At 50.9% G+C, this 23,186-nt stretch overlaps 1 protein-coding gene across 10 annotated transcripts in view; it reads left to right on the top strand.

The window, feature by feature from the left end:
* Positions 1 to 19,366, top strand: part of LOC144124841 (uncharacterized protein C15orf61) — a 44,902-nt gene extending 25,536 nt beyond the window's left edge. For 5 of the 10 annotated variants that reach the window (XM_077657753.1, XM_077657752.1, XM_077657750.1 and 2 more), the window contains 4 exons: positions 1,961 to 2,177; positions 15,521 to 15,632; positions 17,084 to 17,225; positions 19,252 to 19,366. In XM_077657753.1, coding sequence (XP_077513879.1) covers positions 1,965 to 2,177; positions 15,521 to 15,632; positions 17,084 to 17,211 — 453 coding nt within the window. In that variant the 5' untranslated portion in view covers positions 1,961 to 1,964 and the 3' untranslated portion in view covers positions 17,212 to 17,225; positions 19,252 to 19,366. Of the gene's footprint in view, positions 1 to 1,949; positions 2,178 to 15,520; positions 15,633 to 17,083; positions 17,278 to 19,251 lie in introns of all 10 variants that reach the window. The other 5 variants (XM_077657751.1, XM_077657749.1, XM_077657747.1 and 2 more) reach the window with 3 other exon arrangements.
* The last annotated feature ends 3,820 nt before the right edge of the window (positions 19,367 to 23,186 follow it).

The following is a 23,186-nucleotide window of genomic DNA, read 5'->3' as shown; positions in this document are numbered from 1 at the left end:
ATATATATATATAGTAGCGGTAGTGGGACCGAGAAGACCGCAGAGCAGCGCCAAAATGTGGGCTGTGCCCATCGTGCCGCCAAGTTTGTGGCACATCTAACGCCAATTTGAAGACGCGAGGTTGGAGGCGTAAGTGTCTCGGAAGGCAGTGCGGTAATGCGTAGTTCGAGCCTGCGGTTGTGTTTCAGGCGATGCCACCGCCGCCGAAGACTGCGCCCTCAGAGGTGAGGGTGATCTATTTGGTATGGGAGAATACGTTGTCCTGTAGACGCCTGACCAACTCAGTAAGTCCAAGTCGGGAGGTGGAGGGGTTTCCTGCCTACACCGCCGGAATGCTGTCCAGTCAGTGTGGCCTGGCTTTGCACCGGGCGGCGTCAGAAGGGGACGGAGAGCATAATTTCGACAATGCAGTGATCACTGCCCAATGTGAGCTCCGTTTTGTGCCACTTCGCGGCTGGCAATGATTTGACGAAAGGAAGGTCTGGGCAAGTGTCGTAGCTAACATTGTTGCCACTGCGGGCGGGAAGGGCTGAATCGGCGAGGGCCAACCAGCTGATTTTGACAGTAGTTTTGTAGAGGCGCGAGCCCTTGGCTTTGGACTGGGTACAGCCCCAGGCCGGATGGGTGATGTTGACAATCGAGAGGTTGTCTCTGGAGAGCCAAAGGGCTTGCGTAAATAGGTCGCAAAACGTCTCGTTGAGGTGGCTGGGTGAACTCTAGACGTTGAGACTGAAAATGCTGGGAATGTGACGGCGTGGGGCGAGGAGTTCAGTGAGTATGTAACATATTGGTGACGTGAGAAATTGCACCACTGGGCTGTGGTTAGCAACGAGGGTGGCGATGGGGTGGTCAGAGGAGGAAATGAAAGTTTGGTACCGTGCAGGGGTGGGCGAGATGCCCGTCTTCTGCAGGGCGATGACGGGGAGAAGGGGGGACCCGCTGTGTGACGTGAAAGGCCAGAGCTGCCCGTTTAGCACGGAAGCTCCCGTAGCTCCACTGCCTCAGCCGAGTAGGGGAAGGATCACACCGATGTGGCGGCATGATAGGAGGCGTGGTCGGAGGCTGGGTAGGGGGCCGCGCGTGGCTCCTGCCTGCGACACTTGCGCGAGCGGGAGCAGTCCCTCACTGTTTGCCAGAGTAGTTGGAGCTCCGCGTCTTGCTGTTCCGCCCGGCTAGCTTGAAACTCCAGCTGGGCGCCGTGGGAGGACACGCCAGCCTGAAGTTGGGTGAGCTGCTGGGAGACGCCGGCCGAGTGACTCTAGAAGGATGATTTTGTAGCGAGAGCTACATTACGCTAGCATTCCGAGCCTTCAGCGTGGCGCCGCCACCCAAGGAGAGCCTTTATACGGCCGAGCTGTGGGAAGCGGATATGGGAGGAAGGTGGCGGGGTTGGAGAAATTAGGGTGACGGAAGGAGCGGGTGATGATGGGGTGACGGTGATGATGTTGCAGGGGGGTCTAGCGGGGGCGGGGATCGGCTTCTGCTTGGCAGAATGGTGTGGTTTGCCCGTCTGTTGCGTTCGCAGCTTCGCAGGTGCGCGCTTCATGATTACGGCGTCTCATCTCGCAGCAACGCGAATTCTCACGTTACGATCCTGTTGCCATTGGCGTCCTCGCGGCGTTTCACCGGCGTCCACCTCCGGATTTTCCCGCGTACATAGCGTTCGCTCGCGGAGTTAATCGGAGCCCTTCGTCGGGCTAACCGTCGTCTTCTCTGCTACGGTAGCGAGCGATTAGCGTGTTCGCCCGTTGGGTGCCGCGCGCCACGTGATTCTGACGTCATAAATGCGCGGCTTCACTGCTCGCAGCTGGCTAAGCGGTTATAGCGCCGTTAAACTAATCACGTTGTTTTGTCGGCTTCTTTCCCGTACCGTATTTTTGCGTTGTGGTTTCTATTCCGTATAGATGGAGCAACATGCCTTCTCAGTAAAATTGAGGTTTCCTTTTCAGATTAATCACAGGGTCATGCAGTCCCGGTGGGGCCCCGTGACGCGGCTGAGCCTCGCCCTGGGACGGGACCTAGAGGGTCGGCCCCTGGCCTCCGAGGTGCTCAGCTGCCACCTGCGTCAGCGCCACCTGCCGCACTGGACCTCTTTTCTGGTGCGCTACGCGGCCGTTCGCAACGACCACTTCGGTCGGTCGCACTTCAACTGGCCCCTGGACGGCACAAACTACCAGGTAGGGCAAGCTTCCTTTCGCATTGTGGAGCGCCATTCATCCCATTCAGCGACTGTCACAGAGAAGACTCGAACGGTGTCCAAGAAATTGGTATCGATTGGCCCGCCGAGTCATTTGGTGCCGTTGGTGTCGGCGGACTTTTTTTGCGCATGCAGACCTAACCTTCCTAGGGCCTTTTTTCAAGGGTTACCGGTGTTATTTCCTTTCTAGTGGTCTTTTATAGGCAATATTGTCATTAAATAGTCTGGAAGAGAGACAAGGAACGTGGGGTACGACCCCTACGCCTTGCGGGAGTGCGCTAATACCTTAGCTTGTTTTTGTCGTAAATGCTTTTGAAACTATTGCGCGAACATGGGCTTCCGTCCTCGTGTACTGAACGCTGAAGGCGGATTCACCAAACGAAGCGCTGCAGTGGCGCCTCCGGCAAGGTGTCCGCGTGGCTGTCTTGCACTCTGACCGTCTTCCAGTAGGACGTGTCCCTCAACAAAAAGAACGCGATTGCTGTTCTTTGTAGAGGTGACGGAGAACTCGATGGCGAATACTTCTGACGTCTAAGCATTGCCGCGGCATGATGTTCACGAGTAGCCAAACTCATTTCACCATTCGGTGAGCGAGTCGTAACCGTCCGCATATAACGATCGCCGTGAATGCGCACGCAGCGTCAGCTTGGGAGTCCGCAGAACTGGTAACCAAACTACATCCACTGCAGGACAAAGTCCTCTCTTCTATCCCTCCAATCAGACTTTATCACAAGATGTGGCGCCCTCTGGGAAGTGGCGAAAATTCGTCTGCTATTGGTTGAAAACAAACGCGCGTGCAAAACGCAGGTGCTGCCCGGTTCCACGAGGCGCGAACTGCGCCTGCGAAGTGCGTGTGTACGCGTGACAGCTGCCGCCACCTGTCGCATCCGCCTGTCACTAGCATAACTACGCATGCGTAATAGGAGCTGGCACTTTGCTTTTATGGGTGAAACTGGAGGAAGAGATGCGCGCATGCGCAGAACGGCGTGTGAAAAAAATTAGTCGATTTAGCTTACATCGCCAAGTGCGAAGTACGTATGTACGCTTGCACATAGCGTTGCATTTCGCTTTCGGTTTGAAGCTAGGGTTTCAACGTCAGGCTTCAGACAAAGATCGGCGAAATCGGTACTTTGGGACCTTAGTGGTAGAGAGGCAATGAGGCCGCTGATGTGGCTGCCCGAGCGCTTACGCACCGGGCTCCTCATCCTAGCTCTCCTGGCTCAGAAGCTCATCAACCGCTTCTGCGGTTTCGCGAAATCTTAATCCGTTACCGCTACAGCCACCGTCTTTACCCGGCCCCTGCCAAAAGGCTGAGTAAGGCGGAGGAGCGAAATCTGCGGCGCCTGCAGACAGGAATTATTCTCTGTCCTGCCGTAGTCAAACACTTTGATCCCAACATAGATGGGCGTTGCACGCGCTGTGCAAAGATATGCGATATCTTTCACGTGGTGTGGGCATGTACCCAGAATCCTCAGCTTCTCCCTTCCCCTACCCACTACCCGAGAGGCATGGGAGACTGCCCTCAACTGCTCCAAAGTGGAGTTCCAAAGGACTCTGGTAAAGGGAACGCGAGACGGGGCCTCGTCGTGCGGTGTCCCGGGCTAAGGATGCCGATCATGTAGGGGGGATCTTCTGACTCCCGCACTCTTTTTTTGAGCATAAAAAAGTTTTCCACCATGTAGGGGGGATCTTCTGACTCCCGCACTCTTTTTTTGAGCATAAAAAAGTTTTCCACCACCACCACCACCACCACCACCACCACCACCACCACCACAAAATTTTGGGACCGCTTAAAGCACCTCAAGAGAGCACAGCAATAGCTGTGTGTCCTGGTGCCATTGCGCACGACGACATACAATGCACAGAACGAGGGAGTGAGTGAACAATATTGTCGCAAAGGGATTCAGAACGAGAGAGAGGGGCAGTTAAACGCGAGGGGTAATCGGTTGCGGCGATAGCGTAAAGTGCTCTCGCGCAGTGAGTGGCGAGCGAAGCTGATTTGTTCGCGCCGCCGCGGGTTCGAAACCCAGGCGCGGAGTAGTCACGGCCATATTAATGCGAGAGCATTACTTCGCTCGTGCGAAACCTCCGCCGTCATTTGAAACCCGTGGCCTAAACGCGGCACGCAAATGACATTACCCCTCATGGAGCAATAAGGCCGTCGGCGTCCTCACTGTCACGTACATCAAAGCGCGATTGAGGTGTCCACTGACCCAAGAACTCAGTTATGTGTCTTTCCTTTCGCCCCGCCGCGGTGGCTCAGTGGTTTGGGCGCTCGACTACTGATCCGGAGCTCCCGGGTTCGAACCCGACCGCGGCGGCTGCGTTTTTATGGAGGAAAAACGCTAAGGCGCCCGTGTGCTGTGCGATGTCAGTGCACGTTAGAGACCCCCGGGTGGTCGAAATTATTCCGGAGCCCTCCACTACGGCACCTATTCTTCCTTCTTTCACTCCCTCCTTTATCCCTTCCCTTACGGCGCGGTTCAGGGGTCCAAAGATATATGAGACTGATACTGCGCCATTTCCTTTCCCCCCCAAAACCAATTATTATTATGTTTCCTTTCCTCGAAATGAACGGAGTATAAACATTCCGCTAGTTTTGTGAAAAGGAAAGGCGGATAACTGCCTCAGTTTGTAGGTGGACGCCAGCGCCTTCTCGCAGCGCGGTTGAGGTGTTCGCTGACCAAATGAGCCAGTTACACTCGATACTCAGAGGCTGCACACACAAAGACTGCTGAAACAAGAAGAATGCGGCCAGAAGAGCTTTCGCAGTAAAACATTTTTGTTCGGTATTTTATTCAGTATGAGTTTCTCGTGTCTTCCGCCCTGAGTGGAGCCATCAGTCCAGGTCCTTATTTGGAGCCGCAGGCTCGTTTGATCAGCCGTCGCTCTTCTTGCGGGTTGGCGCAGGTCGGATCAGCTTTCTAGGAAGGTTCGGGGTTTGGGATGTGCTACAGACCTCTGTGTTCACGGCGGGTAGGGGTTCAAGGTCGCCTTGATGGTTACCCGCCGTCCGCCTAAAGAGATCTGTGGACGAGGTAAAGTTAGGCCGGTCAGTCCGTGACGCACGTGTGTCGGTGCGGGAGTAAGGAAGAAGTTCACGGAATCCTCTTGTGTTGACGAGAGCAAACTATTCTTAAGAAATGTTACCAAACAACATCAGAGCCTAAAACAAAACAAGATGACGACATTATAACAAAGACGATTAAGAGAGGACTGAAAGGTACAAGAAAATCTTTCGATTGAAAGATAAAGCGAGAACTGGCAAAAAATTGGATTGAGTTTTAACGTAGCTAAACTGAGTAGACGTTCAAAAGCATGTGTTTAGCCTGTTTGGCTCATGGCTTTGCTGGGTCGTCGGCACGTCTGGCGGCAATATTGGCTTAGGTTAAGCTATAATCGAGGTTAAGCTGATCTGATCTGTTCGCGCCGCAGATGGAAGTTGAAGACAGCGATGTGCATTGCACAACGCGAGAGTTGCTATGTTTTAAGAGGAAGAAGAAGAAGAACGGGAGAGTGTGTTCCAGTATTTCAGGAATATGCTACCTCGGCTCTTACATCATTTCCCGAATATCAGCATCTTCTGCATCCTTGGGGTAGCAAAGACTGGCGCTCACGCTGACTAGAGGTCTCTTTCACGCGCTTGCGTTGCCGGGTTCCCCTTCAAAATTTTTACCTTCACAGATCTGGCCTGGCGGCTTCCCCACTGTGCCCTTTTTGTGCCGAACCTGAGACAATACATCACTTCCTGCTGTTCTGCCGCCGCTTCTCTCATTTGAGGAAGCGTCTTTATCAAATTCCATTTCATCAACGGGGCTTGCCTGTGTCCTCCGCGGTTGTTCTTTCCGTTGGCGCTTCTTTGCTCGGACGAAGCTCGGACGACAGGAGTGTGCTGTGCAAAATTTTCTTCAAGAAATGCAGCGACTCCCATTCTAATTTCTTTTTCCCGCTCTCAGTCAGTACAACATTGAAACATTACAGGCATTGTATACTATTATGCACATTAAGCCATTGTCCCGTCTTCGATCTCCAAGTTAACAGGGCCTCTGTCCTTCCGTCTTCCAATCTATCAGGCTACACCCTATTACCACTCCTTTTCCCGTCAAAACTTTCCTGTATCCAGCAATTAACCGCCTGTGTCTTGGCCACTTCCCCGTAGTGGGTATGTGCCAGCAACGTGTGAGGCCTTCCTTCCTTTAACATGAGGCTGCTGCGCTGCTGCGCTTGTCACTGTGGATGCCACTAAAGCATAAGACAGCGTTGGGCACTCGGCTCTGTTACTCAGATTACAGGAACTCAACTTCCCAAACTATTTTTTAGCCTGGATTTCTGCTTTTTTTTTAAATGGAATTTTATTGCTGCCCAAATGTTGTTTTCTCTAGGAGATTTCAACAGACAAGAGGTGTACCACAAGGATCAGTTCTCTCACCTGTTCTTTTTAACATTTTTCTAAGCTCAATTCTATGTATTCAAAATGTGAAAACATGTGTATGCCGACGATATTGCATTTTTTGCATCAGCAGGTGATATTCACACTCATAAAACCTTGCAAAATTGCAAAAACCTTGCAAACCTTGCAATTTTTTCACCTTCACTGGGTTGGTATTTTTCTCTCCGTCTTCCTGACTTCACTGCAATTTATCTGGCTGAATTATTAGCAGTAATCTTAGCCTTACGAAAATTAGAAACTACCGTTTCCCAGGTCGTGGTTGTTGTAGCCGAGAGCGATGAGGCAGAGCCAGGGTAACGAGCAACGTAGACGCTTTATTGGCACGCCCGTGCCGGGCCGAGAATGCACTATGCCTGCGGAACGCAGCGCTTCTATAGCGCTGAGAGATGCGTTATCAATGTGACGTCACACGCGCTTCGCACGACACCACACTCCTTCCCACACTGCTTATAGGCTATACCAGTCGGGAGGTTTCCTTGCACGAGCACTGCGTCGAAGAGTCAGTGCCCCTTCAGGGGATGCCGGTTCTCGAAGAGGAGACGACCGTGCAAAATCTTGGCGTGGACTGGCATTCCGCTGACCCGCGGGAGCCGAGTCTTCGAGTGGCTCGGGCGGGGCTGCCGCAGAGCTCGTAGACACCCGCACGGGAACAGGAGGCCTCGTAGCAGACGCCTCCAGCACTGGGCCTGAAATTGAACTTGGCACCAAGCAGGGAGGCTCACAGTGCCCTTGTTCCTCACTGTCGAAATAACGGACGTAAATTGTCTACATGCACGAAACTGTTCCCGGGTCCTACCCGCACAATGTACGTAACGGCACTGAACCTTTTTTCAATGACCCAAGGCAACCAGCTGGCCTCACCCGGACGAAGGCCTTGGACCAGAACCCTTTCGCCCTCTTCGAATGCCCTTCATGACCCTCTTTTTTCGTCGGCTTGGCCCTTAACTTTGGAGAAATGCTCTTCTATACGTCTCTCCACGTCTGGCTGTAGCAGAATTAGTTGAGTGCGGGGTCTCCATGAGAGGAACAGTTCAGCTGGCGTTTGCCCCGTTCTTGTGGTAGGGGTGTTCCGGTACCTGAACAGGAACATGTCAATGCAGTGTTGTAGGGTCTTACTGATTCCCGATGACCTTTCGTTCAGAAGCTGTCGCAGAAGATCTCGTTTAACCGTCTTGACGCACCTCTCGGCGCTTCCATTTGACGCCGGGTGGTACGGAGGTGTCCTGGTATGACGGACTCCGTTTTTGAGCAGAAAGTCTGTGAAGTTCTTCGCAGTGAACTGTGGCTCGTTGTCCGTAACTACCTCGTCCGGAAGACCATACGATGCGAACACACTGCGCAACTTTTCAATAGTCCTCTCTGTCGTTGTTGAATTCATCACGAACATTTCTACCCATTTCGACTGTGCATACACCAACGCTAAAAGCCACTGGTTGTTTGTGAATGCGAAATCCAGGTGGATTCGTTGCCATCTGCGGCTAGGCCAACCCCAAGTTTGCAGTGGAGCCTTCGGCAAAGCATTCCGCGTCAACTGACAATTAAGTACGACAACCTTTAACAATACACTCAATGTCTTGGGTTAACTGAGGCCACCAGACATAGCTACGCGCAAGCATTTTCATACGCGTAACTCCGGGGTGACCTTCGTGCAAAAGTGCCAACACTTGTTCGCATGCAGTGGGGAACAATCACACGATTTCCCCACGTAACGCACTGCTGGTCTACGGACAGTTCATGCCGACGAACAAAGTACGGGGACAATTCACTGTCAGCTACATGTGTAGGCCAGCCACTCATCGTGTACATCAACACTTTTGCACTTTATCCTTGCTCGTTTCCTTCCTAATCGCGTCCGTAGACGAGGAAAGTTCATTGACAACTGAGAAAAAATGTAATTTTAGACATCTTGATCATTCGCCGACGGCAAGCGCGAAAACGCGTCAGCGTTTCCAACATCGGTGCCCTTATGATACACCCATTTGTAATCGCACGCCGCTAGCAACAAAGCCCAGCGTTGTATGCATGCCGCTTGACATTACTGGAGCGGGCTTGCCGTGCGCCAGAAGGCTAGCTAGTGGCTGGTCATCTGAATGAATGATGAAACTACGCCCAAACAGGTACTTGTGTAATTTCTTCAACCCAAATACTACGGCGAGAGCCTCTTTTTCAATGTGAGCATAACCTTGCTCGGCTTTGCTCAGCGCCCTAGACGCATATGCAATTGGCTTTTCCTCTCTACCAATCTTATGAAACAGAATGGCGCCAACGCCATACGTGGATGCGTCACACACAAACCCTATCGCCTTGTTGGGGTCGTAGTATGTCAACAACTTATCTTTCGTTAGCCACGTTTTACTTTCCTGAAACGCTTTCTCTGCCTCACGTGAGCACTTAAAGCTTTTTCCTTCGTTTAAAATGTTGTACAAGGGACTCAGCCTTGCGGCCATGTTTGGAGCAAACTTTATATAAAAGTTAATCAAACCCAGGTAGACTCGCAACTGTGCCTCATTCTTTGGTGCCGGCGCCTCCGTTATTGCCTTCACTTTTTCATCTGACGGCCGTATGCCCTTTTCGTCAAGAATGTGCCCCAAGTACAAGACCGACGTTTGAAATAGCTTGCACTTTTCTTCAGTCGTATGCCTCTGTCCTGAGACTGTGACAGCACACTTTCCACTTTATCAAAACACTTATCAAATGTAGCCCCTCCTATCAGCACGTCGTCCAGATAGCACGCTACACGATCAATTCCCTTCAACACGTCATCCATGACTGCCTGAAATATTGAAGGTGCAATCGTAATGCCATAGGGCAAACGCGTGTACTTGAACAATCCCAGGTGTGTGTTGACTATGACTAGCGACTGTGCCTGCGAATGCAACTCCAGCTGCTGTTATGCAGTAGACAAATCAAGCAGCATAACATCAAGCACGCCCGTACCGGGTCGATAATGCGCTAGGACCACGGAACGCAGCGCTTCTATAGAGCTGAAAGACGCGCTATCAATGTGACGTCACACGCGCTTCGCACGACACCACACTCCTTCCCACATTGCTTAGTGGTTATGACGGACTCTGTCCATTTGCTCTTCATTATCCTCACCCACTGAGTCTCGGGCATTACGCCTCTTTAAGTTCGGTAAGGTTAAATTCGGTAAGGTTACTTTGGGTACCGGGGCACATGGGCTTTCACTCAAATGAGGTAGCAGATTCCTTAGCAAGGGCCTCTCTCTACAGTCCAATTATTGCTGTCCTGCCAACCTGTGCATATACAGCTGTGGTGAGGTTTGGCAGTTACACATTATTTCAGAAATTTGCTGCCTCGACTCCTGTATGCATCATCTCCCGAATATCAGCATCTTCTGCATCCTTGGAGTAGCAAAGACTGGCGCATCGCGCAGACTAGAGGCCTCTTTCACGCGTTTGCGTTGCCGGGTTTCTCTTCTAAATTTCTACCTTCACAGATCTGGCCTGGCAATTTCCCAATTTTCCTCTGCGGTTGTTCTTTCCATTGGCGCTTCTTTGCTTGGACGAAGCGACAGGAGTGTGCGATCTGCTGTGCAAAATTTCCTTCAAGAAACGCAGCGATTCCCATTGTAATTTCTTTTTCCCGCTCTCAGTCAGTGCGAAATTGAAACATTACAGGCATTGTATCCTATCATGCACATTAAGCCATTGTCCTGTCTTCGATCTCCAAGTTAACAGGACCCCTGTCCTTGCGTCTTCCAATCTATCAGCCTACATGCTATTACTACTTTTCCCGTCAAAACTTTCCTGTATCCAGCAATTAACCGCCTGTGTCTAGGCCACTGCCCCGCAGTGGGTTTATGCCAGCATTGTTTGAGGCCAACCAACCAACCAACACGAGGCGTGATCGACCGCGGTGATAGCACAGCTCTGTCGTGTAATGGCTAGCAAAACTGATCTGTTCGCGCAGCCGCAGGTTCGAAGCGCAGTCGCGGCAATATTTATTTTGTTTTTTACATCCTCGATGTCAGGGATGTCACAAGATTATTGGTTGGGTTTGAACCCGTGAAGCAGGGCTTTCGCACTAAAAGTCACAAGAGGATGTGGGGGTCTTTACTAGGCTTTTGAGCCTCCGTTGAGGCCTAGGCCACGGACCCTGAGCTCTCGGTAGCGCACACCATGTGTGGCCGTTCTTGCAGCGGCATCGCGGTGATGCGTTTTGGGAAACAACACAAAAGAGGTCGCTGGCTGGCTGATGAGGTTGTCGTGACCCTAGCCGTTTGGCTCGGGTCTGGCGGCTGACGGGGCAGCATAGCGACAAGAAAGAAGAGAATCAGAAGTGTTTCCCTTGCGTTCTCTCGCTGTTGTCTCAGTCCGGCCGAATCCGGACCCTTCTTATTTCAGCCGCCGCGGTGGCTCAGTGGTTATGGCGCTCGGCTGCTGGCCCGAAAGATTCGGGTTCGATCCCGGCCGCGGTGGTCGAATTTCGATAAAGGCGAAATTCTAGAGGCCCGTGTGCTGTGCGATGTCAGTGCACGTTAAAGAACCCCGGGTGGTCGAAATTTCCGGAGCCCTCACTACGGCGTCTCTCATAGCCTGAGTTGCTTTGGGACGTTCAACCCCCATAAACCATAAACCAAACCTTATTATTTCGGCGCACTTGCCCGCCGTCTCTTCCGGCCAATCAGTGCCCGGTAGCCACTTTCGCCGGGCGGTGCACTTATGATCTGTTAGGAGAAGAGGGGTGCGGAGCGCGCTCAGGACGGCCATGTATCTGTTTGTCCGTGAAAAGGAAGAAAAGCGCCTGCTGTCTTCAATAAAACCCATCTGCCCCCTCCAACCCCAACCTGACCAGAGAGGACCGGGAGGCGGCCCCGCTCGGCTGTCAAAGCCTGAAGACCCGAAAGGCATTGGTTCAACGGACGCGGGCGGCGTTGCTTACCATCAGGGCCCTGGAATTGCAGCTCCATCTAGTAGTGTGAGGGGAAGGGGACAATAGGGCCCCAACCTAATCACATCTCTGCAACCTATCAATAAATGTTTTTCACCACCACCAGCGCGGCGAGTTTAGTGCACGAGGCGACAATGCAGCTCTCAGTAAATTCTACACACCTTCTCTCTGAAGACCGTAAGTCACCTGGGTTCAAATGACGGTAGCCTGAAACAATTTCTTTGCAGCTTTTTTATTACCTATTGTGCTGCGCTCTCAGCAGCTCTCGAGAAGGTACAAATCAAGGGCGATATCAACCCACAACACGTTTGAGGAGCTGGCAGAGGGCACCCTAACAGCACAGCTGACTCGCGCCTATCGGGTTCCGCTGCAGGCCGCACTCTACTCTATCAGATAGGCATCACCCTGATTACCCATCCTACCGAGGGGGTCCCCCTGCCTCCAGACCTACGCTTCCATCTCGTCATCCTTCCCATCTCTAAGAACATGCACCCCGAGCACGAAGCAGAACACAGGGCAGCCCGCGCCAAAGCCCTGCTCAAGCTGTACGGCGACAGTTCCGAGGTAGCCTACGTGGACGTGACAACGTACTTGTTGGGCTCCCGCATGATCCTCGCCGTCTCTAACAATCAGGCCCTAGTACTCGCATATCAGGATCCGTCACCACAGACCCATCCGGCTTTGCAGAGGAAGCGGCCATTGCTGTCGCTCTTATCTCCACCTCTGCCACCAAAATTTTCTCCGACTGAAAATCCACCCTATCCAATTTCTCCAAAGGTCTGGTATCCCGCACCGCGGCTCGGCTTCTACGCTTCTGGAACCCCACCCACCCCGTGACCCTTATCTGGACCCCCGCACACGCAGGCCCTGACGGGTAACGAGGAGGTCCACCCCTCGCCCGAGGTCTCACTTTCTGGGCAGGAGTTGTGCCCCCTCCGCCATCCCAGGAGCGTCCGCTCACGTTCAGAGATGTTATTACCCACTACCGAGATACCCGGCTCGCTCACCGCAGATGACCGCAGGGTCCGAGGGAATCGTGGCTTTCGGGTGAGCCGCCAGGCTCTCCCGCAAACTGTATTCCCTGAACGCCCACGGCTGGGCCAGATCCGCTGGGTCCTGGAGCTGTTGACCCCACGGGGCCACTCTCACCTAGGTGCGGGGAAGCACCTCGCCTTTCCGGATAGTCCACGTGGCCGCCGACCGTCCGGGACAGCGCTGTAGTCCGACCACCACGCCCGGAAGCTGGCAGTTGGCCGCAAGGGGTGGTTCGACCTGAGGTTGCCGCTGGTCGTTGAGCCTGTTCTCTTTGGCTGCCTTGGTCGCCAGTTGTTACTGTGCACATCTTTTTCTGTGTACCGTAGCCAATCATAATCTTGCCTCGCCCTCTTGCCATTTCCCTAGTGCAAGGTAGAAAGCTGGAGGCCTCGGGATGTCCTGTCCGCTTATATAAATTTCCTTTTCTTCTCTAGCGGACATCCGCGTGTAGCTAAGGCTAAGATGTGGCGCCCTGGAGAACTGGCCACAAGCTCTCTCTTACACTACGAAGCAGGCGTGTATCGAAGTTGACCCCCCCCTCCCCCATCTTTCTCTGGTTCTCTATGCAGTGCACTTTTTGGGCATGTACCGCCCAGCATCACCCCCCCCCCCCCCCTACCCGATCTTCTCGGTAATAAAAGTTACTTTGGGCGCCTTGGGCCGCTCCTGAAAAACATTTCTGGCTATGTGCCTATTATGAGGCGTACATTTTCAACGTTGGACAATAATAAAGAAAAAAGCATGCCGAAAACTTCACCTCTAACATAAGTCGTCCATCGAAGTTTTTTATTTTTCACTTTACTTCGGTCACTAAAATTTTCACACATTCTTATCAACTCGGGAGGTTCTAACACCGTGGCATGTCGTCTGACAGCTCGACCCATTCATGTCGTTTCGCATTACGGCCGCTTTTTATGCTGTGCTTCCCGTTAGTGCCTACATTCAAGAGCCAGAAACGTTTTACACCGGACGGAATTGGTTCGGCTTTGACGAGCGAAGATTTGGCAGCGAGGAGGAAGAGAAAGTTTTTAACTGAATAGTAGCTTGGTCCGAGTTGCCAGAAATCTCGTCGGTCAGCCTACAAAAGAAACGAAGGAGACAGACAGTGGGTGCAATAATCTGGAAAGGCAGCAGTGCGCAAATCGCTGAATGCCACAAGGTCACTGCAAACTTTCTGAGATCAAAGATCTTAAACTAAAGATACGGCTATCCGCTGCTTCTCCATGCCGTGGCATGCGGCGACATATGTGAGTTCCTACGCAGAGGTGACAAATGCGTCAGGCGCCCATCGATAACCTTGAAGACAAAAAGATTATTTCTTTCGTGCTCAGTAGCGCGTCGGTGTTAGTTTTATATGCGTTTGCAACGTGGTTTGTTTATTGCCGTTTTTATTATTGAATGTTGTATCAATAATTGCTTGTAGACACACGTGCGACAGAAGGAAGGAAGGAAGGCCTCAGACGTTGCTGGCACATACCCACTACGGGGGAGTGGCCAAGACACAGGCGGTTAATTACTGGATACAGGAAAGTTTTGACGGGAAAAGGAGTGGAAATAGTATGTAGTCTGATAGAATGGAAGAGGGAAGGAAAGGGGTCCAGTTAACTTGGAGATCGAAGACGGGACAATTGCTTAATGTGCATAATAGTACACAATGCCTGTAATGTTGCAATGTCGTACTGACTGAGAGCGGGAAAAAGAAATTAGAATGGGAGTCGCTGCGTTTCTTGAAGAAAATTTTGCACAGCAGAGCGCACACTCCTGTCGCTTCGTCCAAGCAAAGAAGCGCCAATGGAAAGAACAACCGCGGAAGACACAGGCAAGCCCAGTTGATGAAATGGGATTTGCAAAAGACGCTTCCTCAAATGAGAAAAGCGGCGGCAGAACAGCAGGAAGTGATCTATTGTCTCAGGTTCGGCACAAAAAGGGCACAGTGGGGAAGCTGCCAGGCCAGATCTGTGAAGGTAGAAATTTAGAAGGGGAACCCGGCAACTCAAGCGCGTGAAAGAGACCTCTAGTCTGCGTGAGCGCCAGTCTTTGCTACTCCAAGGATGCAGAAGATGCTGATATTCGGGAGATGATTTAAGAGCCGAGGCAGCAAATTTCTGAAATATTGTGTAGCTGCGAAACATGCATTTGGAACATGCAGTTAGCAGCGCTCTGTCTTCTTTCTCATCTACCGTCTTGTGCACGTTGCGCTGGTGGTAACTTTAGCTGCACAAGGAACCACTGTCCATGAAGGCGTTTACTGCGATGTGCCGGGCGGCCGACATCTGGGTGACGGTCAAGGCGAATGGAAGAGACTTTGAGGGAATCAGTTGCTTCACGATGAATGTTGGCGCTTGGTGGAGAAGGGGTACTGGGTGGTCAACGAGTAAATGAGGGTTCAGAAAACGTACGAAGTAGGAACGGAATACATGCGATTCTAGTAAGTTTTACTGGAACGAAAAAGGGTTGCCTGCACTGGGGTTCTGATAGAAAGCTACAGTCCCCCGAGAAACATTGTTGAACTGCACAATAAGCGCTTATATTTTGAGGCTCGGGCTATATCCTTGAGGCCACATTCATGGAGATTCACTGCGCAGGGGATGAGTGCTGGTGACGCTTGCAAGGCAAAAGGTCTCTTCAGTAAACGGTCAGCTGCGTTGATTAACGATCCCTTGGGCGTTCATAAACAGTCAATACCTGGTTATTTTGGGAAAAGTAGAAACAAGGGTGTACATTGGAACATCGGTGGAAGCGAACGAGGAAGTAGACCGTATGAGACAACATAAACCCAGCGAAGAGAGTAACCGACTCTTCCTCCCTCGCCTCTCCCGATTCCTCAGAGGCTGTGCGGAGTGGGCAAGACTCGCGCAATGCACAGTACTGATGCTCGCTTCACTTCTGCATTCGAAATGCCCTTGACGCTTGTGTATGCGCAGGTGTTACGCACAGGGTGCTACCCGTTCATCAAGTACCACTGTTCAAAGAGGGCGCCGCAGGATCTGACCGCGGAGGACACCTTTTTCCGGTTTCTCAAGGTGCTCAACCTGGGTGAGTGCATGCCGCTGCAGGCGGTATATCTGCTGCTGCGGCAGCCGTCGTGTTCGCTTCGGTGAAAGCGGTTGCTGCGACGCGCGTCTTTTCTTTTAGAGCGAAGCGCCTGTTCGTACGTTGAGCCGCGTCGCCGTCGGCGTAACCGAGCGAACGAGAGTACCGCCACTCGTTCATAGATGGCGCCAGGGTGGTGGCGCCTAGAGGTGGGCATCAAAATTGAGGGCACAGCCAGTCTTGGCATCCAGCCAGTCAACTCACACACTTGCAAAAGGGTTTTATTATTGCAAGGTGAAATATCATGTCCTCAAGGCAAAATTGTATACCGTGCGCACCAGCAGTGTCCGCTGCCATAGAAATAAAAGTTGAAAGCAGCGACAAAGCCTTTACGGTTTGTATGTCAGTTACCTTGCATCATGGCGACTAACCTGGACACTATTTTCTCTCTGGAGATGATCGCAGCTGAGGATCTTCCGCATCATCTCTGCCGCTGCGCGGTTCTCTCTGAAAAGCAGCATTTTGAAAATTTTTACTTCACGATATTTTTTTCCGGCGCTTATTTTTTCTTAAAAAAATAACAGGGTAATCGTTTCCCGGAATATCGCCTTCTTTTTTTGATTGAGGATTGCGGCATGATTTGGTCCAGGAAACATTTTTTTAATGAAAAAGAACGAATTTCTTTTATGCTTAGGCAAGATAAGAGGCCGGACATTGTATTGTTTATTTTGCATTTCTAGAACAGCGACCACAGCGACGATTGTTCCTCGAAAACTAGATTTTTTCCCAAAAACCGCAATGTTTTTCACTGTTCTCGTGACAAGGTGGCCAAGAAAGACACTTCTGTGAGCACAGGTTCAGCTGTGCCTGTTCGGACAACTTTGGGCCATCACAAATCCACATGACAGGCTCAGCGCAAGTCAGGCGAGCACGAGCGTTACGGAAATTCGGGTTGCGATTGCTCTCTGTGTCGTATACTAGAGGCGAAGCCCCTTCGAGATGGCTGGCCTGGCTAATATAAGGCGCGCTGTCGTCGGTCAGCCGGCCGTTACAAGGTCACCCCTCCGGGCCGTCTTTCCTGCAATGACATCCTGATTAACCGCGCGAAAGCAGTAGACTGAATGGGATGCGCATGTGGATACGACATTTCAAACCGCGCTGAGCTGTATTGAAGAATGCGAATAGATTTAAGCAGGCTTTATCAAACTGGGTTATTTAGCAGGATCCGTTTCTGTCAGGACTGGTTTCTAGCAGGATGGGCTCTGGCTGTTTAAGCGTTCCACAGTACTGCAAATAGAAGTGGGCTATGTTCAGGTGCCTTAGAATATAGTTCAAAATTGTGGTAGTACAAGTGAGTTGTGCTGATGAGAGTGCAGGTCACACTTGGCCTGACTGTCGTGGATTTGCGGAGGTGAGCGAGAGCCTGACGCTGACGCTGCGCGTGCTGCTTGCAGGGCTGCCGACTCTGGCGTATGGCCTGGGCTCCCTGCTCATGGTGAGGCATCGGGAGGAGGTTCGCACGTCGCGCGGACCCGTCACCGTCTACTTTTTGTACCGCGAGGAACCGGGAGCCATGCACTAGCGCTGCCCCACGCGGTGAGGTACTCATCGCAAACAGTTTTCAACCTGGCTTTTCACAATAAGAGATGTACGTATATATGTGCAACGTCCCCGAGACTTGCCGGCGAGTTAAGCTGTCGCGTACACAATGATGTGTGTATACCCACACACCCTTAGAGCGTGCGGAGGCAGTTATTACCGAGATGTCCTCGATTTCACATGACGAGCGCTCCCAGAGCAGACCTATCAGGGTTTCTTCAGTGCCGTTACATGGTCACGAAGCTCCTGCGTAACGCCATGGGAGAGCATTCTACAATGTCAGGCGTGACTACGCAGCGGCTCTATAGTGGTCGCGTTGGGGCCAATGCGGAAGGCGCTCGCCATTGACAGTGATGTGACGCGCTGGCATCGTGACGGTTGCCGCGGAGTTTCTGCAGTTCATTCTGTGTAATGCATGTGATACGCCGCCTGGGACCGCGACGACAGATGCCGAATATTTGGTTTGCGCCGCGCCGCCGCGTCTGCTGCGGGACGACGGTAGAAAATATGTCGTTGTTCGCCTCACCGAGAAACTGCGAACGGCTCGGAGTGTTACGATAGGCCGCCTTGAGACCTGTCGGAGTCTAATAGGCTAAGAGAATGAGGACGAAGCGAAAGCAGAACTGTTGCTTGCATCCTTGGTGCGTCTCTTAGGAGTACCGCTATCAGACCAGAGAGGTGTGGGATGAAGCCCACACGCGCTTCCGGTACTTAGACGAGAGATCCTGACTTGAGCAACCAGGACCGGCGTCAAAACCAAGACGCTAATAAAAAATTGGAGAATCGGACTCTCGCTTGAAGCGCTGCACGAAGAGGGTACCAGAAGTCGAGGACGCGGCGTCGCCTGGCAGGGGTGCGCAGCACGGGGAGTTGCGCCCCCGCCTATCCGAATCATGTGGGTTGGACCCAAACATGACCAACGAGGTGTCAGTAGTTACTAGTCCGCCACGCTCGTTGGAATGGCTTTTTGGCCCGAAGAGGACCTGACTTCAACAGGTACCAGAGCTCTCCCTGGCGTAGTAGCCCGTCTTTGTGTGGTACTCGCGCTTGGCGAAGGGCCTGGCCCGGGCCTACTCCGTGTATCGCTGGGTGAATACTGTTTAGCAGGCCGTTTACATTTACCACCGAAGCCGCGGCCTTGTGGTAGAGCATACAACTCGCATTTGGGAGGTGCTGGGTTCGATCCGCAGTGCCGCCGGATATCGACCGGTTTTCTAATGAGTACAAGGGTTTCACCTGGCCTTGTGATTGAGTTTTCTGGTGTGAAATACTTGGGAAAAGGGTCTTGCACCAGAACGTTGCGTTGGCAGGACAGTGTCTCGTTCTGTCGTGAAGCAACTTAAGTCCGCCTCGTGCGGTAAAAGCCCACTGGTGGCCCTTTTTCGGGGCGCCCATACTGATGATATTTGAAGGCGCAGGTTCCTTTCCAAGGCAAGCCCTCGGAAGCCTAGCACCAGGCCGGGCCATCGCTTGTGGCCGTTTGAAAAAACCAGTGGGTTAACGGCCGGCACTGGCAGTCGGACCCAGCACCTCCCGAAACCGAGGGGGGTGCTCTACCACGAGGCCACTGCTGCGGTTCTTACGAATCAATTAGGAGAATATTTGATTTTCTATTCAAATGTGTCGAATATCTGCACACCGCTTTCTTATACTGTTCATTGCGGCGTTGTTTTTAGTGGTGTTGCTTTTTTTTGTGGGCACATTGCGCATATGTATTCCTTTCGTGTAGTTTTTGCTCGATACTAAATTCCGATCCGTTGCTTGTTCGAAGCACGTAGGTAAAAGCAGACCTAAGTGACAAACTGGGGTTCAGAACAGAATGCCTATGTCAGGCTTTGACCACCTGGTCTATGGCCCTGCTTTTCACATTCAGGTGGTGAGTAAGGCTAAACCAGATAAATTCAGAGCCGTGATAGGGCATTTATGATCGTGTTTGCTGGGTATCGAGCCATGCACACTGCGAGTAAAGACAAAAACGGAAATCACATCCGGTGCTAACTCTTCCTTTCTTATTTCCTTCCAGTTCAAACTACAAACCAGCATGAAGGCCACCGCTGCGGGGACCGAAACAACGCTGTACCGCATAAAACGGCCGCCAAGCACCCAGCATATAGTGGACATAAAGGGTAGATGTGAAAGAGTGATGGACGCGTCTCTTCTAGCTCGTTCTACTAGGTCAGTGATTGTATAATAAAACTTTTGAACGTTCACAACGGGCATTTGTGGTGAGGGAAACACGATCAGCTGGTGTGTCCATGCAAGATCTCGCGTTCATCATCAGTTGTGGGCATGCTTTTGTTCCCAAGAATGCGCGAAAAGCGCACTTCTACACGTGAAGATCCACCGAGTGGTGCATTGCTCGCATTGGCCGATGGGAAGAACTCGCCTGAGCTGAAGTAGCGGCGAGCGCATGCTACGATCTTCAAAGCAGGAGGAGCGTCTCCGAGTGCGTCCGCCCCCATCCGGCGCAGGAGCCGCGTGCGGATATTTTACTTCTTGTGGCTATGTGGGGGGAATGTGCTCGATTTCTGCCACCCATATCGCGGGGGCACAGCTTGGAGCGGGGATGGGGAAAGGGGATGTGGGGAGCAAGAGCTGCTAGTGCCTCAACTGCCGAGGTCGTGGCATAGTTTGTCGTCCGCGGAAAGGAACTAAGTCGACGACAGGCGAGGGGTACAAGGGAGGGAAGGCGCGCCGGGAAGAGGGAGCGAGTGGCGAGAATGGTTGCGAAAAGGGCGAGCATGGAAAGAGCGAGTGGAAAAAAAGATTGCGCACTGTATTGGCGATTTTCACGAAATTGACGCCACGCTGCGGCTTCGCCGCGAACTATTCTAAGAAGGATCGGCATAGCGCGGAAGAATTTGCTCCTTTGCGAGTGCTTCGTCGGCGTATTTCTTCCTTTTCCTTTTCTTTATTCAATACTGTAAACCTTGTACAGGTCTAAGCAGGGTGGGTTAAATGGCAACAAAACAATAATAACAAAGCTAATAAACATCAAAATGTGGCGAAAGGCAATAAAGAATCATTCCAGTCGGTTACAGTGCGCGGAAAAAATTGAAAACTTGAATAAATCGGTTCGCACAAAATAGGGCGTCAGAGAATTAGGCTGATGATGGCGCGTATGCCTCGACGTTAAAAGCGACAGATATGGAGAAAATTTAATAGCTAGATCTTGATTCCAAAGAAGAAAAGAAATTCCAAACGTAAATTTTTTCTTCGTTTTTCAAGACATTGAATACAGTTAACCTGCATTATTTCAGAGGGTGAGTCATACAGGGAAAATTTAGAGTAAATAAACCTTACAGCTTTTCTCTGTACCTTTTCTAGGTGGGTGATATTGGGTTTAGTAAATGAGTCCCAGACAACGCATGCATATTCAAGTTTTGGTCTAATTAGTGAATTGTAAGCAAGTAATTTCACGCTAGGGGAGAATTTCTAAGCTTATGTCTTAAAACGTATAGTTTACGGAATGCGGAAGAGCAGATGCTATCTATATGTAAATTCCATGGTAAGGTGTTAGTAAGTGAGACACCCGAATACTTATATTTAGTCTCTTCCTGCAAATGTGACCAACCTAGCCTGTAGTTAAAAGAAAGAGGAGCTTTTTTTGCGAGAAAAGTGAAAAAAGATAGTCTTATCATTGTTAAGTTTCATGTCCCACGTTTCACAACATTCAAAAATCTTAGCAAGAGAAGAGTTGCGATGGATTTGGTCGTTAATTGAAGTTATTTCTTGAAAAAAGCACACAATAATCCGCAAACAACCTGATTTGGACATTCGGATCAAGTTCAGTAGTAATGTCATTAATACATAATAAAAACAATAATGGCCCCAGCACACTTCCTTGGGGGCACGCCAGAGCCGACCGGAAGGCAACCTTATTGTCGCTCATTAACTGCTACAAATTGGTAGCGATCGGTTAAATAGTTTGATAGCCATATGATTAAAATTTCCGGGAGGCCAATGCGTCTGAGTTTTAATATTAGTTTGTCATGGGGAACTCTATCGAATGCTTTGCTGAAGTCAGGAAATATTGCATCAATCTGACCATTCTTATCAAGACATGAAGCGAATGAATGTATTACTGTGACTAGTTGTGTAATTGTTGAGTATCCTTTTCCAAACCCGTGCTGGAAATTAGAGAGGACTGCGTGCGCATCTAAATATTCATTAATCTGGTTGGAAATAATATGTTCGATTAGTTTACAACATGATGATGTAAGCGATATTGGACTGTAATTTTGTAATAATGCGCGGTCACCTTTCTTGTGTACTGGCACAACCCTGGCTATCTTCCAGTCGCTCGGTAATTGTTCATGAAGTAATGAAATACGAAATATAATAACTAGAAACTTTGCTACAGATTCAGCATATCGCTTCAGAAACACGTTAGGAAGGTTGTCGGGACCACATGATGATTTAGTTTTTAAATTTAGTAACATTGAAACAACGCCAGGGTATGAAATAAAATTTACATCACAGGGGTGAAACACTGCGTCACTGTATGGACAAGCAGCGGAATTTGAGAACACGCTGTGAAAGTAGTCATTGAAGTGGTGCGCAATATCCCCGTGATCGGTAACTACAGAACCATCAACCAAAATTTGCGACACCGGTTTCTTTTTCTCGCTTATATAATTCCAAAACTTTTTTGGTTCCTCTACAATGAAATTTGGCAGCACTGTATTAAAATAATGTTCTTTCGAAGAGTGACTGCGCATGCAAGGCCTTCTTTTAAATCATTTAAGTGACCTAGACTTTGTTGCCATATTTTTTCTATAAAATATTTGCTAATTTCACGACATAGACGCCACTCACTGCTGCCGCGCAGCGATACCGTCTGCGGAGACTTCGGCCGACAGATTCGCGCTGCGTGTTGCTGGTGCTGCGCAAGCACTTTCGGATGTCGTTCCGAGAACGTCGTTGCAAACGGAAAGCTCGGCAGCACTGCTGGGTGCCTTTTTGCACGTCAACAGGATGGAAAGCCGGGAGGTATCGTTCCATTGTTTAACCACTGTTAACAGCCCGAAGAGAAGGCAGCCTTGTGTGCAGAAAGTTCGTATTGGTAAGTCAGTCACAGCGCCGATGGTCGTAGGTTACCGGCATTTTCAGCGAGACGACTTCACTCTTCCAGGTAAGAACTCGATGTCGTTATAGCTTTATTTGGCTTTAATTGAATGACTAGGGTGGTAATCGTGGCTGGTCGTTGTAATTGGTGCGGCGATGCAACCGTAATACTCGCAAAATTGCACCTGGTCGTAATCCGAGCTGCAATTAAAAGCGTTGCCACTTTATTTTTTTTCTCTGCGTTTTATATTTTCGTATTGGTGTCTGTTCGTGTTCACTGGTGTTTACGGTCCGCAAATAAAACCTCAAAGCAAAGAGACCTGCGCCGTTAACTTCGCCCCCGAGTGCGCGTCCCCACTCGGTGGTATCAAGCAACGTGCACAGACTCAAGTAGGCTTTTATCGGAGCGCTGGAACGGTCCTCTGCAGAGCAAACGAAGCGAAATTTTACAGTTGGCACTGCGTTTCGCGGCCAGTGCTTGCGCTGAAGTGAAGCTGCATAGAAGTAAAAGCAAGGAACGAGCACATTGGCCTTAACACAGCACTAGCGCGCTATGATTTGTTCCGCGGCGCACAGCTCCAGTGCTCTAAACAGGCCTCCTCAAGAACGTAGCACATACAAAGTCGCTGCATGCTCGACTGAAGTGATGGCCACACGTAAATACTACTGGGGTTCAGCCTCCTGCATTGAAGTCCAAGAACAAGAGGGTCCAAAGCGAAACAGTCACGAACCATTTTAGCTTTCAGCGTTACGTGAAGATTTCGCAAAGCCCTGCCGAACTTGACAATGCGACAGTACACCCGAGACGTGCTTACATTTTTCTGACTTTCCCGCCGTGTATAGGAACTCTCAGCGCTTGCGATCTTGACATCGCTAAAAACCGTCCTCGGA

Source organism: Amblyomma americanum, chromosome 3, assembly GCF_052857255.1.
Source record: "Amblyomma americanum isolate KBUSLIRL-KWMA chromosome 3, ASM5285725v1, whole genome shotgun sequence".
Classification (NCBI taxonomy): domain Eukaryota; kingdom Metazoa; phylum Arthropoda; class Arachnida; order Ixodida; family Ixodidae; genus Amblyomma; species Amblyomma americanum.
The sequence above is the reverse complement of the archived record's forward strand: the minus strand, read 5'-3'. Positions and strand labels throughout refer to the sequence as shown.